We start from the raw sequence: 18211 nt of genomic DNA, 5'->3' as shown, positions 1-18211 counted from the left end.
TGAATGGTTGAAGCATGAAATTAGTAGCTATGGAAAAGTGCCAATCTTAATGGTTTGAATATAGAAAAATGTTTATTATTAGGTAACGGTAGAGGTAAGAAAATGGGAGGGCAAAATTATCTGTTTTCTCTCGCATGAAAATTTGTATGCCATTTTTGATATCCCTATCACTGTCACTTACAATATATGCTCTGCTTTTTGATAGAATAATAATTGTTACCCTTAATTAAATTCTTAGAGGATGAGAAAAAAATCTTTAGCCCCCAAAGAAGGACAAGAAGAGAAAGATTACGATCAAATGTAATTCTCTCACCAAGTGAATTAAATGTAAGCACAGTAAATAAAAGAACACAAGGGCATGGGTTGTTGGACACTTGAGCCCAAGATATCGCTAGCCATTAGGGTAAATCCACTCATCTCTTTCCTCGAGGGAACAGCTTCACCTTTCCATCAAATCAGTCCAAACAAAACTTCTCAGTTTCTTCTCCACTCCTTTCCCTTTCGATCGCATTCCAACACTCTGCAACGCAAACGCCGAAATGCCTGGTTATTCACCCCTGGTCCATTGTTGTGTTTATTTACTTCTGCTGCTATTTCCACTGCCCCCCAGCCGTTCGACAAAATATCGCTTAGAGAGCAAAGCCTTGAAAATAGACGCTTTCGTGAGGTTCTTGATATCATTAATAAGCTTTCCTCCCTGAAACCTGACATTTTGAGTGTTAGAATGGTGCATTCCCTTGTCCTCAAGGTGGGTGCTTTTGCACACTTGCCCGCTTCCACTTCTCTTCTAATTGTCTACGCAAGATCTGGAGATTTCCAGTCTGCGGTGGCCCTGTTTGGTGAAATTCTTGACAAAGATGTGATAGTTTGGAATGCCATGATGACAATGTACATTGAGAATGGTTGTCTTGGGGCTGCAGTGGACTTCTTTGTGGCGATGGTGGAGGAGGGACCAGGGTTTGATTCTAGAACTCTTGTGATTGCGATTTCAGCGTTGTCCAATATGAACAGATTGGAACAAGGTCAGATTTTGCATGGTTTAAGTGTGAAGACAGGGATGCTTTCTGATTCATTTTTGTGTAATGCTCTCATAGATATGTATGCAAAGTGTGGTGAGCTGAGCTCCTCTGAGTGTTTGTTTGAAGCGATGCAATTTAAAGACCTTGTTTCTTGGAATTCCATGATCACCGGTTGTGTTTATAATAACAATCCTCAGAAGTCTCTACAGTACTTCAAAAGAATGGCTTCTTGTGAAAGACAAGCTGATGATGTGAGTCTCTCATGTGCCATTGCAGCAGCATCTACGTGTTTCGGAGAGTGGATTACTGGCCAAGTCATCCATGGATGGGGGATTAAATTGGGTTATGATGAGAGCTCCCATATTTCTTTTGCCAATTCCATCATTTCACTTTATTCTCAATGCGGATACATTGAGGCCGCACAGACTGTTTTTAGAGGAATGATTCATAAGGATGTGATTTCATGGAATTCAATGGTCGATGGGTTTGCCTCAAACGGAAAAATTATTGAAGCATTTGACCTTCTGTGTGAAATGCAATTAGCAGGGCGGCAGCTAGATACTGTGACAGTAGTTACCATAGTTCCTCTGTGTGCAGAATTAATGCTATTGAGCGAAGGAAGATCTATTCACGGGTTTGCAGTTCGAAGGTATATGGGGTCTGACTTGTCAGTAGTGAACAGTCTAATGGATATGTACATGAAATGTGAAAAGATCAAGGCGGCTGAGCAGTTGTTCAACACCATGCCAGATAGGGACTTGGTCTCATGGAATATAGTTATTCTTGGGTATTCTCAAAATGGTCAATCCGGAGAAGCTCAAACTCTATTTAAGGAACTTCTTTACAGGTACTCTCACTACAGCTTGTCAACTCTTCTAGCCATTCTTCCTTCTTGTAGTTCGCCCGAACATTTTCAGTTTGGCAAATCAATCCACTGTTGGCAGTTAAAAATGGGGTTCTCAAATTATATTCTTGCAATCAATTCCCTGATCTTCATGTATATTAATTGTGGAGACTTGAAAGCTTCATTATCACTGTTTTCAAGGGTTTCTGCTTCGGCAGATACTTCTTGTTGGAACACCACAATTGCAGGCTGCACACAGAATGGTTATTTTGAAAAAGCCTTGGAATATTTCAACTTAATGAGGAGGGCATCCAATGTGAGGCATGATTCCATTACCCTAGTTAACGTTTTATCAGCCTGTGGAAATCTTGAATTGGTGAATGAAGGAAAATTACTTCATGGGCTTTCTTTTAAAACTTTGGAAGGAACAGAGATTCGAGTTCAGAATGCACTGATTACCATGTATGGGAGATTGGGGGAGATCGAGAGTGCAAAGTTGGTGTTCTACTCTAGTTGCAAGCACAACTTGTGTTCATGGAATTGCATGATATCTGCATTCGCTCAAAATAAAGAGAGTAAAAGAGCATTAGAATTGTTTTGCTCTCTGGAGTTTGAACCCAATGAAATAACCATTTCCACCATGCTCTCTGCCTGTGCCGAGCTCGGTTTACTACGGCACGGAAAGCAAATACATGCTTATGTGCTGAGGTTTGGATTCCAAAAGAACACTTATATTTCTGCCGCTCTTGTCGACATGTACAGCAATTGTGGGAGGATGGACTTGAGCCAGCAAATGTTTCACAATTTGCCTGAGAAATCTGTTGCAGCTTGGAACTCCATGATATCTGCGTATGGCTTCCATAATAACGGTCAAAAAGCAATTGAAATATTCGACAAAATGATCGAGTCTGGAACTAGACCTACCAAGAGCACTTTCGTTAGCCTTTTATCTACTTGCAGCCATTTGGGGCTTCTTGATGAAGGTCAGTGGTACTATAACTATATGTTAGACGAGTTCGGAGTTGAACCTGTAACTGAGCATCATGTCTGCATGGTTGACTTGCTTGGTAGGTCTGGAAGACTCCATGAGGCTTACGAATTTATCAAGCAGATGGCAACCCGGCCCAAACCGGGCGTCTGGGGTGCCCTGTTAAGTGCTTGCAACTACCATGGAGATCTTGAGATGGGTAGAAAAGTTGCAAAAATTCTCTTCAGAACTGAACCTGATAACATCGGATACTACGTGACCTTATTTAATATGTATGTGGCTGCTGGAAGATGGAGTGATGCTGCAGAATTGAGAAGAATCATTGAAGACCGACAACTAAAGAAGACTGCAGGTTACAGTCTCATTGATATTGGCTTTGGGTGAGAGAGATTAAGGACCTCAAACAACCTCCGTTATACGTATGAATTCCATCCATACCTTTATTAGGATTTTGTCTCTCCTTTTTAGCTGTTCAATGTAATTGTTTCATGATATGCCATACTCCTGTACATAAAAGCGATCACACTCTTGTTCTAATTAGAATAAAAGCTTCAGAATGGGTTGACAGTCAACAAACTGAACTTGTGCCTCTCTTATTATTAGTTTTTTAACCTTTTCGGGGGATCATAGCTGGCATGACTTGTATCATCAATTTAAAATTTCCAGATTATTTTGCTTCAACATTGATATTGGTTCTTTGTAACCTTCACATGTAAGAATCATAAGAAGTCTTGTGTAGTAGAAAATTGTATAAAATACAACCATCTCTCGATTCTCTTGTGAAGTAGAGACTCACGTTAAGAACAATAGCACCCTTTATTTGGCTCCAAATTTGCCAAGTTTCAATATGCAAACACGCCAATTAATTCAACACCAATGGCTAGTAATTATAACCTCCCAAGGCCCAGAACTTAGTTGTTTTACCACATTGTAATCCAAAAATAATACTCTACAGGAGAGGCACCAATTCATGCCATTAGACTGAAAAGGGCCTTCAATGTTAGCATTCAAGCTCTTGAAGGCAAATTTTGTTGCACAACGTCAGCAACAATCTAATTAAATCTTCCAGAAAAAAAAAAAATACCCAGTACTAATCATTCGATTTCCCTACTCAAAACCGAAGAGAAAAGAACAACAGGAGGTGGCGGGGGGATGTAAAATTGATACTGTTTGTAGACCTGAGTTTCATAAAGCCGATATGCGAAATTACACCAAACAAAAGACAAGCAATTAAAATAAAACTTACTGCTTTAAATAAAATTCAGCACATAAGCTCCATGAGGATGATCATTTTAGCACAACTCCTGGATGGTCACTTTAGATATAAAATATTTTGCCAAGGTAGGCAAGCACTATAAGACAACCATAGAAGGCAACAAGTCCAGAAAGGACAGCGAAAGGAAAGCCTACTTAACATTAAAGTCTTTGTTTTATTAGTAAAAGCCAGGATCAGCAACTGTAGAGCCGACATGCATCTATAAGGAGCAGAGGATCACTTCCACTTCTTGAACTTCCCTCCCCCGAACATACCATGGCCCTTGCCATGCTTGCCGAATTTCCCGTGCTTAACTTTTCCATGCTTAAATTTCCCATGACCATGACCCTGACCATGTTGGTAACCACCATAACCCTGACCATGTTGGTAACCACCATGTGGAAGATTGTGACTGCCGTGTGATATATGGTGCGCACCATAAGCAGCAGCTGCTGCTGCAGCGCCCCCGGCTAGCATTGAGCCCAAGCCTGGACCTGAAAATAGATTATCCGAGAACTTAACAGCAGCATAAAGGGAGGGGGTGGAACTAATTCAGTGAGAAGTTCGTTCTCCATAATCAAGGCCAAAACAATGTATTTGTTAAATGACAAGTTTCTCCACATCTGACATATGATATACAGGTTACAGGATGCCTCTCCACAATGACAATTTTGGTCATTGATTAAGCTGTCTATATATTTACTAATTTAATTAAAGGTTTTCTCTCCACGATCAAGAAGACAAAAACAAATTTGAGAAGTTTCTCCTTATGAAACCTATGATATGTAGATGTCTCCAGAAAAACATTATTGGTCATTGATAAAACTGTATTAACATTTTCCTCAACAACAAAATATATCGCCACATACTGGGACTAAGGCTTGATATATTGTTTTTTGTTGTTAATAAAACTGATATGCATGACACCTTCCACAATAACATGTTTGAACCCTTGCTTATGCCAACACCCATGGTCCATCATCCCCGTGTGTAACATTGAATTTTGAGACACGTTCTTAGTTTTGCTTATGCTTTCCAGCAGAAAACTTTGAAAAGGAAGGAAAGCTTGATAACATGCAGTAGATCTTTTTATTTCCCCTGATTATTAGACAGCAGTTCCGTCCAACACAAAATATTACCAATACAATCCTGAAAAAAAGATACATACCTGAATGATGTGAAGCAGATGGACCAGCAGGTGGATATGCACCAGGGGGATACCCTGCCTGTGGGTAGCCTTGTGGTGGGTATCCTGCCTGTGGATAGCCTTGTGGTGGGTATCCTGCCTGTGGGTAGCCTTGCGGTGGGTATCCTGCCTGTGGGTAGCCTTGTGGGGGGTATCCACCATGTGATGGAGCGTGTTGCCCTGGAGGATATCCACTTAACCCATGAGCTAATTGTGAGAAAATCCCTTTCTCGCCATCTTGGTGTTTATCTTTATCCTTCCCCATTGTTTTGTTAACACAAAAACACTAATTCCTGAGGAACAAAGAACAACACGTCAGTTTCCAACAATGCAAGTACATCATAATTATCAAATCACGCGTATCAGTGGAACCAAAACAAAATACTGTGCTAAAGAAAGCATTATTGATAGTGTACTTCCTCTGCCATCTTGTTCAATAGGCAGAAGCAGAAAATTCTGGTCGCTGGTCCTAGATCACATCCAAGAAAGGCATTTTGGCATAACTAACATTTAGTAAAAAAGTTCAATAAGAGAATATTTAACCTCATTTAAATGCTATGTTCTATCTTAGGGCTAGTAGGGCAAGTCTTTATGGCAATAAACCCAAAATACAATGATACTATCTCACCCTTCTTATTGGACAAACCTTGCAAATTACACAACAAAAGGTGTCTACAACAGTTAGAACTTAAAAATGACCAAAAAGAAAAGATGTTCTACTGTTAAAATGGCCCCTCTTTCTCCTCTTTGTTTCCATAACTAGGCAGAACTGAACTAAAATCTAAGTGGAAATAGGAACCTCAATGATTTGTCTTCTTATAAGTCCGTAAGTGTGGCCTGAGCATAGTTAATAACTCGCTAACTTTTTTTTCCCTCACAGCAGGAGTGAATTTTAACCATGTCTCCTGTTCGACAATAAAAGATTCACACCCGGCTGCATTACAAGATAGATACAAATTACAGTGATTTTGTGGTCAATCAGATCAGGCCAGGTCTTACAAAATAGTTTTTCCATTGCCATGCCTGACCGATTCCTTCCCTAGTTCTGCAAAACATTTTTATGGGCCTTCAACTTGGGAATGAAAAAGCAGGGTCATGGTAAGAAACCCCATGGGAATATCCTTGCAATTAAGAAAAGATAGAAAGAAACGAAGACAAATTATATGCATTGATTTAGATAGGGCAGAAATCTATATATTTGTTGCCAAAGAGGCAAAAGACGACTACTCAGACAAAAACATATCACAAATCTGTTTGGCCACATAGAAAATGAAAATTCAGAAAATTCCACATCCATAAACATATCACCAATATATGTTCTGTATAAACATGTAAGGCCAATTACTTAAATATCATAAATCTGTTTACTGGTTTTGAATTTGTTGGATGTTTTTTTTTAATAATATAATTTTAAAAAATTACCCAAACAGTACTAGATTAAAAATAATTACCAATCTAGTACTAGCTTTTTGTCCAAGTGTGGGAAACAATAAATGCGCAAACGCATTCATTGTTTTACCAAAAACACGCTTGCTAAGTGTGTTTATGCATTTTCCCTTTTCAATACTAGATTGGTAATTAGAATCAACCAAATATTGTTTCAATAGTTTTTCAAATAATATTATTTAAAAAACTCAAATTTAGTGTATCGTCAATAATCCGGTGAGAGGATAATGTCATGAAGCAATAAAAGGGTATTATTGTAATAGGGTAGAATAGTTTGTTAGGGATATTTTAGCAAGTGGTTAGAAGCACATGGGAGCATGTGCTAGGCTCTTAGAAGGCAAATATGCCTATATAAGGTTGGTGTAATAGGTTTGTTTCCTTATCAAAGAAATTAATGAATTGAAATCTGAATTCTCTCCCCTTTCTTGATCTTCATCTCCTTCTTTTCTGTTCTTCTAATTCCCCCTAACAATTCTTCTAATCTCTCCCTCATTCTTTCAAATTTCCCCCCTAATTTCCTTCTATTCTTGGCCTTGGTGGAATCAGATTCTTCCGATTCCCAAACTGATCCTAGGTTAAGCCCTAGGTTCATGTCAGACAATTATCCACTAGACTAAGAGAGATAAAAAAAACTATTAGCAGGATTTAAGTAAGAATCAACCCCTTTTATTTTCTTCACACCAATTTGTCAGCAATCAAACACATGTATTTTGTCCCAAATACCATGGACCCAAAGGAACCAAGGATTCAATGAAACACAACCCACAAAAAAATTATGTCATCAAAAGCATGATACTGTTTCTAGATTAATTTGTATCACCTTGTTTTCTTTTCTTGCCTTTTCTTCTCACCTCAATTTTGCTCTGGCCAGGATATATCATAAACACTAAAACCCAAGAACTAAATTAGCCAACCCACAGACAATTCTATTAAGTATTTAGAAATGCATGACTCAAGTTTCTTGACTCACACCACCAACCTATTTTCTTTTCTTTTATTCTCATTTCGTCCAAACTCTGAGCAACCAAATACACCGTTTTGTTGCTCCAGAATCCCAGAATATTATGGACACAAAGTAACCAAGAATTTATCCCACAACAATCACAAACAATTCTACTGTCAAATGTACGACTCATGTTTCTAGATTAGAAGTACCAATCCCTTTTTCTTTTCTTAGCTTTACTCCAAATTCTTAGCAACAAAACACATCAATCAAATTTTGCTCCACAAGACCCAGAATACAATTCACAAAAATAAGCCACTAGTTCTAACAAACACAACCGACAAATAAATTCCATCATCAAATGCACAAATCAAGTTTCTTGATTCCCGGCATCAGCCTATATCCTTTTCTCTCTCTTTACTTTTTCTCCTTCCCCTCAAATTCGAATAGATCAAACACATGCCATTTGCTCCCAGCAACTCAAAATAACAAGCATGCATGACTCGAGTTTCTTAATTTACAACAAACCCTTTTCTTTTCGTTTCCTCCAAAAACAAGCTCTTGTTCCAAGAAACCAAGATTCAACCAGAGACAAACAGGAAACAACCCTATCAAAAAAAATGCTGATCGTATAACTTCTGAAAGTAAAAAATGGTTGATTTATCCGAACAAAATTTGCCGATTAACGTAAGATAAAATCACTCTACGGCAATCACAAATTAGAACTCAACGACGAGAGCGAGAGAGAGAGAGAGGGAGAGAGAGAAAAGAGAGCGCATACCCGTTGTTGAAAACCCAGAACTGTTTCAGGAAGAAATCGAAACGCGAGAATTCGTAGTTAAAGATACACGGGATGATCTGTATTGATGATTCGACGCGTTAATCTAACGCGTACGAGTCGCGTCCGACAATCGTGCGCCGCCTTTCTTTCGGCATTTCGAACTTAATTGACACTGACACGCATTACCCCTCCCTTCTTTTATTTTTGCTCTTTAATCATTATGAAAACTTGCGAATCCAATTTTAAGAGCTTTTCTATTTTATTTTGTGTCTCCATCTCCATGCCAAATTAAATGATTTTTTTTTAATAAATGTGATACAATTTTAAATATTATTAATATAATAATAATTTATTCATATATTCTTTCTTTTTGTTTCTTTTACCGTGTCACGCATCATTCAATATTTTAAATTTTAGTAGAACCAATTTCTTTTAAGTAATACATATATAACTTATAAAAAAAATATCAAGATAACAATGCATCTACATGAATAGTCGTATATTGGTAAATTACCTTTCTTATCATCCCTTATGCAATAATATAAATTTATTATTGTTAATATATAATAATATAAAGACCTTCTTAAAGTCTGAATTTTTATAAAAATTATTTCATAAAAATAGAAGTAATGTTATTCATCTAAAAGTTGGCATCCTTTTATTAGAAACTGAAAAAGGTGTAAATGTCTATATTTATATCTAAGCCTCCTTATTTTTTAATAAAAAAAATATCAATTAATTTGAAAATCTATCTCTAATCTAGATAAATAATATTATTTTAAAAATAATGATCAAGAATATAGAGAAGCGTTGGCAAAGTAGCAAATTCATAAAAATAAAAATAAGATAAAAAAAATCAATTACAAGGGATGATTTTATAATAATTTAAAAGGGGGGGGGGGGGGGGGTGGTGATAAATCAAAAGAGATGTTAGAAACTTAGGAAAAATCTGTGAAAAATCAAAGAGCATGCAAGTTTTGAATCGTCACTTACCTGCCAATATGGTTAGATAGTGGAAAAGAATGAGAATATCCAATTAAGTATGTATTAGTTAAACATGAATCAAATAGGTTTTGTGTGAAGCGAAAATAAATTTAATAAAAAGGAAATATTATAAAACATTTTAGAAATATTTAAAAGAGTTGTATCTTTCCTCCTTCCAAATCCCCATTTACTGCCTTTTTGTACTAAAAGATAATGTAAATATAATCTTATATTATAGTTTGATATTTGATATTTCTTTTCAAATCCTTTTTATCTTCTCACCTAATTTTTCAGTCAAAGCTACCATGAGATGAGATATAGTATTCAATATAATTATAATGCTACATTATCCTACCATTCCTCAAATCCAATCAACTCAGCTTTCTTCTTATTGGTTTGATAAGAATAGTCTATTCCTTAAGATTTAAGAAAACAAACCAACACGTACTAGTTCCAAGTTTGATCGCCCCTTCAACAATTAATACAAAGTCAAATCTTTCATCTCTTTTTAAATCACAAAAACAATTAAAAAATATCTTCAGAAACAATATAAATGACATACAGTTGTTATTTGTTGATAACAATAATAATAAAATAAAAAAAAAAGCATCCAGAATGGGAGGATTTTCGATTAGATGATTGCAAAGAAAACAATAACATTTTGCTGCAGCCTGCGTACAGACTACTAGGCCATAGAGAAGCAGAATATGGTACCATTGTGAACAGCCTTGCCAGCTAAAAGATTGTCAAAGGACTTGCTGATCAATAAGGTTTCGGCCAAAACCAAGAGGACAGAGCAAAATGCAAGAGACTCACAAATGCAAATTGCCATGCCAGGTGATGCAATTTACCTTAATTACTAGACCGACTGAGCACAATACAAAATGTAGCAGCATTTTAAGAGTTGGTGCGGTGACAGAAAGCAACTTAAATATGCCCTAATAAAGGTAAACAAACTAATCCATGCTTTCATATACATAGTACTTGGATAGAGCGACCCTAGTTACTTTCGAAAAGGAAGAGCAAAGATAAGATAAATGTCCCATTTCTGAGCATGATCGGGCAACTATGGATAGGGAGAGATCTAAATCAGCAAAACCTCAAAGCAGCTTGTAGCTCCTTCTCATCAGCACAATTATATCCCAAAAGATAAGCCCGAGCTGCAAAATACAAACGTACCAGATAAATAATAAGCTTGCTTAAACATGTTGTGTGGGTAGCAGAAGAGAAATTACCAAATCGACCGGATCCCATGAATGGCTCTGCTTCATCTGAAACGCCACCTTGCTGCTGTTCCTGTATTTTCAGCAGGAAGAACAAGGATGACTAACAAATCCAAAGTCTGATATATCCTGTTTGTAAAATATCAAAGCAATCTTGGACAAGTTGGCATTCAAAATAAGAAATTGGAGATCCCATTTTAATGATTAGTTTTCATGACAGATATGTTAAAAGTTCAACAGGGTAACTAGAAATTGATTTTTGCTTGATATAATACTCCAAAGAAGGAACTTTCTACAAAAATTACCACGTTTTAAAATGGCAAATAGCACCCTTTTCAAAATATTAACCAATATACCACCTTTGTTGTCCCCTGGGATCCCATCCTAGTTGGGCAGCAAACGCAGTTTTAGGCAGAGGGATAGAATCACTAGTGTGCTACAAGAGACTCATATGCTGTGGTATGGAACTGCCTATGCTCCAACACCGCTGCAATCACACTTCCTGCCTACTTCGTTTCTTATGCTTGTCACAGCAACTCGGATCTCCCCAGAATAAAAGCCACTGGCCCCTCAAGCAATTTCAACTGCTCTCACCAGAAAACAGCTGGAACAAGCAATGCGCTGAATAGGTCCAGCTATTGCTTTTCAGTGCTGCCAAAGAGCGTCACACCATGGTTTCCAACATGGGAAGCTTGGCTCCAAGCACTGAAACTGACCCTAGTTGTCTATGAAACAACTCTTGTTCTTGCCATAGACCAGAAGTCTCTGGTGAAATCAAACATAATGGCTAGCTCCAACTACTGCGCTGATGATTGGTGAACTTAATTGGTATTTTGCAGATGTTGAGACTGAAATCTCTGGAAAAATGGGGTGCACTTTAAGGATGAAAGAGTAGCTTCCATTTGCCAAAGCCCTTGATTGGAGGCCTAAATTCCCAGTTTTCACCAGAAAGGTTGGTGTCAAATAATTAGGATAGTGGATTGTAGCAGTGTAAAACTGCTTCTGGCATAGGCAATTCTGCACTGTAACCTGGAATTGCAAGTCCCAAAGGCAGTTCTGCTTATGCTGCCCAGCCATGCTGGCCCTCCCTCCAGCATGGCATCCCAGGTGATGGGGAATATCGTATTCTAGTAAAAACTTTCAAAAGGCTGGCCTTGAGCCATTTTTTTAAAAATGTGGTAATTTAGTGAAAATTTCCCAAAGAAGCATATGTTTTTTCTCTTTCAGAAAAACAAGAAAGAAAGAAAATAGAAAGCCAAAACAAGAGCAGGAGCTGAGTCCTTTCACACAATGTCTCCAGACCTAATTGAACAGAGCATAATCTACTTAGGCACATAAGGCTCTCAATATTCTAACACGTAAAAACCAACTCAAATGCCAGCTTAAAAAAGATGAAATACTCTCTCTTTCAAGCGCTGTTCATTCCTGGATCAATCACAAAAGGCAGAATGCGGGAATGAACACAGCTAAGTGCTGAATTGGTAAAGTTTTCCCCAGTGGACTATGATCTTTAAAATGTATTTGGCTACTCTTGATACTTAGAAAGAAACATACTATATTCAATATGTGCATGAGATTTTCTGGTATTCCCATATATCACTGTTGAGAAATCTCACACGTGTGGGCTAATGGAGACTTCCATAGGAGGATATGGCATACACCCAGTCAGCATTTAAGTACTAAATTAGTAGCAATCTTTGTGGTGGAATACAATTTGGAAGGATTGGATGTGAGAAAATAAGAGATGCCTCTTAGGAGCAATGATAGGCATGCAGAAGACTGTAAGAACAATTATCAGAGAGAAAAGGAAGAATGGGAGCATCTGAGTGAGCTACAGGGGAAAATGAGATCTCAATGTCGTAGTAATGAAGGTCTTAGGTCCCCCATTTGTAGAATAGAAGCAAAGACTATAAATGCCATGGAACATGGATAGTTCATAGTCTATATCCATTAGTGGGGCAACGTGTTGGTCCCAAAAGCAGCAGAAGTACTGACACCATCTATGAATTTGACAACAGTTGATAGACCACAATCTACCAATAGTTGAAAACTCCCTCTCTTATAACTAGAAAAAATTGAAAAGGAAATTCCCTCACCTATCAACACAAAGCCCCTTCACTGAGTACCTTGAAGAGACTTACCTCTAACCTACAATTCAAAAAGCCCCCCATAAGTTGTGAACGGCAGGGATGCTTGGTCCACCTCAACCTAGATTATTATATCCTTCTGGTTTGAGATTGAAAAGTCATGGAGAGCATGCTGGCAGAGCCAAACAGCAAGACTTCACACGGTGGAGCACCACTCACGGGAATTGCTGTCACAAGAGTGTTTTCGGCCTAGAATTCCATTAGCTGAAGGAGGTGCCATGCTCATACCTGTAGTGAGAGGATAATATGGAGCACTTAGACAAAGTTCCATCAGTCAGGCCAAATATATACCAACATTATCCCTTGAGAAACCTCATGGTGATGGGTACCAAGTGGTTACCTCGCCCAATTAAGATGCAATCTCCAGAAGAGAGATTATGAAGATATATTCATGCCATGCGGAGTCACATATGGAGCAATTGCTTACATGGGGATGATGGGGAATGTGAAACGGGCAGAGGCAATACACATAAGCACAACGAGTAAACAAATTGGGATTCTACAAGCAAGGTTATGCTCATGATCATTAGGTTATATGAGCCTACCACATCACCATCTTAGGCGTGTAAAAGAAAATCAACATAAATCTGAAAATGTTTAGAACCATAAAGAACAGAATTCCTGGATCTAGATCAAATGGAAGAAAAAGAAATAGAGAATAAAGAACACCGAAACAACATACACAACAAAATTTAGGCATTCAAATTCTCTCCAAATTATTTGCATGTGCTTGTAAGTTATCTTCAGCCCACTTACTATGATTGGAACAAAAAATGCACTCTATATAGTGATCATAGCCCTAGGTCAATAATGATAATGGACAAGACTGAGTTGTAGCAGTTTCCGGGCTGAATTGTGTTAGTCATTGTAATAATATATACCTTATATCAAGTTTTGCAGACTTTATGGTGCATGATGGTGGTCTACCAGCTCAGAATTGAGTATAAAACAAATGAAGTTAGTATAAGCAATAGGATGCCTTTCTTACAGGATCTGGCTCCATTTCAGCAGGGGACAGTAATCTATCAAAACAGTGCCCAGATATTGTACAAACCAAAAGCTCATTTCCTGGATCCAAAACAGCTTCTCTGCAGGTATCATCACAAACTGCATAAACAAAGAAAATATACACCAATAATCTTTGCAGACCCCATTTATAAAATCTATGCAATTAGACCTGTTTAACAAACAAACAAGGTTGCTATGTTTAATAACCACAAATAGTGTTCATACCATGAACCCGCCCTGTCTTCTCACAAACAAAAACATCTCCTATTTGATAATAAGTACAGGTTTCTCCAGAGCAATCATGGTTAGAGACCATTGTATCAGTCAGGCCTCTGCTGCTTTTCCAAATGGACACTTGATCAGAAACAGTCTTGTCAAGAACGATTTGATCATCATTCACCTTCAGATGCACAAGGAAAAGATGTAGTAAATAATTAGAAATAAATTCCTTTGCTTATTTTTATGAGGCTCATCTAAAAAGGCCCTCTCCTCCAGTACATTGTGAATGCACAATGACATCATTCTCACTGTGCCCTAGGACTGAGTCATGCAGTTGATCCAATCCTCAACATCATAAATCATGAAGAAAACCAAATGTGAACACAATTGGTTCGACCCTACTGCTCATGCATGAGGACTAGCTACCTGTGTGTTTGCCCAAGAACTGGCATGCATACACGTTACATCTACTCACACATGGTGTACTTGCACAAGCAAAGTAAGTTCAAGATTAGCCCACAGATGGCTTATCCCAAAAAAGGATAAAAACTGCCTTTCAGTTGTGGCCTGGTAAGAGGCAATTTTCAGCTAAACATGTGATTAAAAGAGAAGGCTCTTTTCTCTCATTTTTTTTTTTTTTTGGTCTCATGTGTGCAGGGGGTGGGGGGCACCACATTTTTCCTGACGAAAAGTAATGTTTCCAGAGACCCACTCAAAAAGTCTGATAACCTAAATCCCTTTTCCATGCCCAGAAAATTCTATGAACTATATTCCAATCCTGATAGATTTTTACTAGTGTACAAAAGAAGAAAATCGTGGTTCCACCAAAAGCAAAAGATTCAGTCCAATAGCTACCCCTATTTACCTGTGAAGGAAGAGGTGCTTGGCTTCTCTTAGCTGCCTGCATTTGGATGTAGTACTCTTTGAACTCAGAGGGGCAATTCCTAACAAATTCAATCATGTCCTCTTCATCACGCTGGAATAAGAAAAATATTGCCCCGTAAAAATCTTTGTTCATCATCCAGCATTAATAATGAGCACGGAATGGTTCAATTAACAGTTAGGGCATCCTTGAAACATCAGAGAACAAATATAATGTAGGAAAACCAAAGCAGTTTCAGGGGAAATTTCTATCAAGAATCTTCCTTTAACCTAACAAATTAGAAGCAGAAGAACAAGAAGAAGAAAGAAAATTTTCTGTATCTAAAACAAAGATATAGAAGGATTTTCAAATGTCAATTTCTGATAAGATTCTCCCATGCTGCCAACAGAAGAATTCAATTGAACCTAAAAGTCTGAAATGCACCTGAATGTAAAGCCTTTTCCAAGCAACTTCCCGCAACTTTTTTGTAGGGGGCAGTAATCCCCACCTCATACAGTACCTATAAGAAGTTTACAAAACCACCAATCAACTCATGCATAAAATGCACCATTTTGTTGTGAAGACATGACCTGAACTAGACTTAAATTGCAATAAAAACACCACCATTTTCAACATTCAGTAAAAACCCCTAAAATATCCAAATTTTAGTTGAAGCAATGCCTTCTCTGCTGCCTGAAAAAAGGAGCTGAAGGAAGGCTGTGTGTGAGTCATGATGCATTTTGTTGATCGTTGACAATAGCATAATGAAGTTAAAAGTTAAAACAAGAGATTAATCACCTCCCTGAACAAGCCTCAAGAAGTGTATGGTTTATAAACTAGGAGATGGTATCTATAACCAAGTGTGCTACATAGCAGCTCTATACAAATTCTACGAGAAAGTAAAAAACACCACTGATTTTAGAACCAGTAGAATATAAGGTGCATATTCATGTTTGAAAGGCCATGTGACTCATTCCACAACTAAAGCTGAAAATCTCAATTCTGATTCCAGGACTTCTGCAGAAAAAATTCCTAAAAAGTTTATAAGACAGAAAGAGAAGTTCAGCCTCATCCAGCTATTAAAGTGAAGCAATATACCAATTGAATGCCCAAGCAAGCAGGATGACTAGCTTCAATGTTGCTAAATTACAGTTAGCACTTAACAAAGAAATACAACAGGTGATACTCCACAAGTAGGAAGAGGAACCTAATTCATTCAGGGGCTGAATCCTTGATTCCCTGAAAGTGTAAGTATATCTATATTGAATCATGTACGTGAGTGTTGTTCCAGTCACGCAAATGCACATAAGCATATTTACACCATGTTTGCAACTTGAATTTGTGGAAGGAAAAAAAAAGAAAAGAAAAGCAAAGTAAATGTTTTATGTACATGTAAAATTGTATATAAATAAATTATTTTATTTTCTTCTCTTCCTTTCCTTCCATAAATCCTAGCTCCAATTGGATGGTTAATCATTATTAGCTACAATACCCTAAATCTCAATTGTACATGCATCTTCTAGTTTCCCTACTCCTTTTCAAACCACTGAGAAACATCACAAAAGAAGCACCTTGGCCATTAATAGAAGAAATTATGTAAATTTGATGGGAAAATAAAAAACAAGTCAGATGATAGCAAAAAGAAATAACGGAGTCCTTTCATCCTATTTTCATTGAAAGAAGAAAGACACAGAAAAGCCCGTTTGATTACCAGCCTACAAGGAGTAAGGTTTCCTAAAAATTGACTTGATCCACAGCCATGGAATGTAGAAAATATAAAATTAAAAATAAAATCACATTTTGATGCCAAAAAGTGTTTATGCACATTGCATGTGCTCCAATTGAACAAATGATAAACAATTGCACAAACAAATCAACTATCCTCCTTTTTCCCCTGTATATAGAATCGTTAAGATAAAAAGATTATCTTGACTCACAAGCGACGCCACAAGGACTCATCTGAAGAAGCATAATTGAGGAACCTACAGACCAGAGAGCAAGAGACAAGATCCTGCATCCATTGCCATCACCATAAACAATCAGAAAACCACAATTATCCAAAACAAAGGGAAGAGGGAAGATGCTTTTTCCCGATAATAAAGATAAACTATCTATCGGCCGAGAGATAATAGATCGAGAGTACCTCGGAGGAGAGGAATTTGAGGATGTGATGGAAGAGCTCCGAAGGGATCTTGCTGAAGAAACCGGTTTCTATGCTTCTCGGCTTCGGTCGCTCGTGGAAGCCATCTCTATTACCACAACAGCAGTCCTTATTCACACATATATTACTCATTGGAGGCGGTGGTGGTTGAAATTGCACAATCGACGACGGCACGACAGAAGATCCTTCGCCGGCGTCGTCCGCCACACGTAGCCTCTTCGTTTGCGGTTCATCCTCCTCCTGCAACCAATCCACCGAACCAGTAAATGAATCGAATGGCCTAATATATACCTACATATCTATGCATATAATATGTGTGATTAAAACCTGGTCTGAGAACTCAGAGAGGACTTCGGATTCGAGGAAGTGAGCGAGGCTTTCGTCTTCGTCGTCCGAGATAGTCATCTCTAATGGCCTTCAGAAATCGAGAAGGAGATAGATTATCGCCACAGGGGACCGGAATCTTACGCCGGCCGATCGTGGCCTTTTATACGGTAGAGGATCGAGGCGAGGATGATAAAGAGAGGAGAGAAAACGGAGCAGACGATGCGTCGGGTCGGGTGGGTCCGAAACTTCGTGATCGTCACGCTTTCCTTGTTCTTCGAGACAGTCGTTTGGAATTTCGTATTTCTTATATATAATTTTTGAAATTTATTAAAATAAATTGAATGTTTATTAATAACAATTTTATTTAAAAATAATTTTGGAAACAGGAATAAAGAATTATTCTGAACATTAATTTTAAAATAATTTTGAAAAATTAGTTATTTTATTTCTCAATCAATTTTGAGCATGAGAAACCTAAAGGGTGAAAATGTCTTCTTAATTAAAATTAAGGTTCAAATTAGACCATAATTTTTTCAATTGAGATTAATTAAACCTAATTTTTAATTTGTGACCTTATTAGCTCAATATTTTTATTTTATGACCAATTAAACCTAAAATAATATCCTCTTCAACGAGTGGCATTTACTTAATTTCAAGACTATTCATAAATGTATTAACTGAATAAATATTATTTTTTATTCTATCAAATCTTTAAACTAATGTTGGTCTACTCATTATTAATCTTTCCTGTTGTCATCATATCTATAGACTCAACGTCGATCTTTCTCATCAAATCTACAAATTTACCATCAATCCTT

At 37.5% G+C, this 18211-nt stretch overlaps 3 protein-coding genes across 6 annotated transcripts; 1 reads left to right on the top strand and 2 right to left on the bottom strand.

The window, feature by feature from the left end:
- Window positions 1-18: 18 nt before the first annotated feature.
- LOC127813751 (pentatricopeptide repeat-containing protein At4g19220, mitochondrial) lies at window positions 19-3565 on the top strand. Of its 2 annotated transcripts, XM_052354884.1 has the most exons (2): window positions 19-2846; window positions 2935-3157. In XM_052354884.1, exons 1-2 carry the CDS (start codon window positions 359-361, stop codon window positions 3015-3017), a joined length of 2571 nt encoding a protein of 856 aa, XP_052210844.1. In that variant the 5' UTR covers window positions 19-358; the 3' UTR covers window positions 3018-3157. The 2 variants fall into 2 exon arrangements, with proteins under 2 accessions (XP_052210844.1, XP_052210843.1); XM_052354883.1 differs by having other exon boundaries at window positions 19-3565.
- A 516-nt stretch (window positions 3566-4081) lies between these two features.
- LOC127813753 (glycine-rich protein A3-like) lies at window positions 4082-8628 on the bottom strand. 2 transcript variants are annotated; one of them, XM_052354890.1, is made up of 3 exons: window positions 8463-8628; window positions 5275-5585; window positions 4082-4600 (listed from the first exon to the last, which is right to left on the bottom strand). In XM_052354890.1, exons 2-3 carry the CDS (start codon window positions 5555-5557, stop codon window positions 4344-4346), a joined length of 540 nt encoding a protein of 179 aa, XP_052210850.1. In that variant the 5' UTR covers window positions 5558-5585; window positions 8463-8628; the 3' UTR covers window positions 4082-4343. The 2 variants fall into 2 exon arrangements, with proteins under 2 accessions (XP_052210850.1, XP_052210851.1); XM_052354891.1 differs by lacking the exon at window positions 8463-8628 and adding an exon at window positions 6292-6337.
- Window positions 8629-10055: 1427 nt separating this feature from the next.
- LOC127813586 (F-box protein SKIP31) lies at window positions 10056-17649 on the bottom strand. Of its 2 annotated transcripts, XM_052354629.1 has the most exons (9): window positions 17394-17646; window positions 17049-17306; window positions 16843-16916; window positions 15350-15425; window positions 14909-15019; window positions 14050-14224; window positions 13805-13923; window positions 10682-10742; window positions 10056-10606 (listed from the first exon to the last, which is right to left on the bottom strand). In XM_052354629.1, exons 1-9 carry the CDS (start codon window positions 17469-17471, stop codon window positions 10536-10538), a joined length of 1023 nt encoding a protein of 340 aa, XP_052210589.1. In that variant the 5' UTR covers window positions 17472-17646; the 3' UTR covers window positions 10056-10535. The 2 variants fall into 2 exon arrangements, 1 of the variants encoding a protein (XP_052210589.1); XR_008026152.1 differs by lacking the exon at window positions 10056-10606 and having other exon boundaries at window positions 13698-13923; window positions 17394-17649.
- Between the last annotated feature and the right edge of the window lie 562 nt (window positions 17650-18211).

The sequence above is a fragment of the Diospyros lotus genome, chromosome 11, assembly GCF_014633365.1.
Source record: "Diospyros lotus cultivar Yz01 chromosome 11, ASM1463336v1, whole genome shotgun sequence".
NCBI lineage: Eukaryota > Viridiplantae > Streptophyta > Magnoliopsida > Ericales > Ebenaceae > Diospyros > Diospyros lotus.
This window is presented reverse-complemented; position numbering and strand designations above follow the sequence as displayed.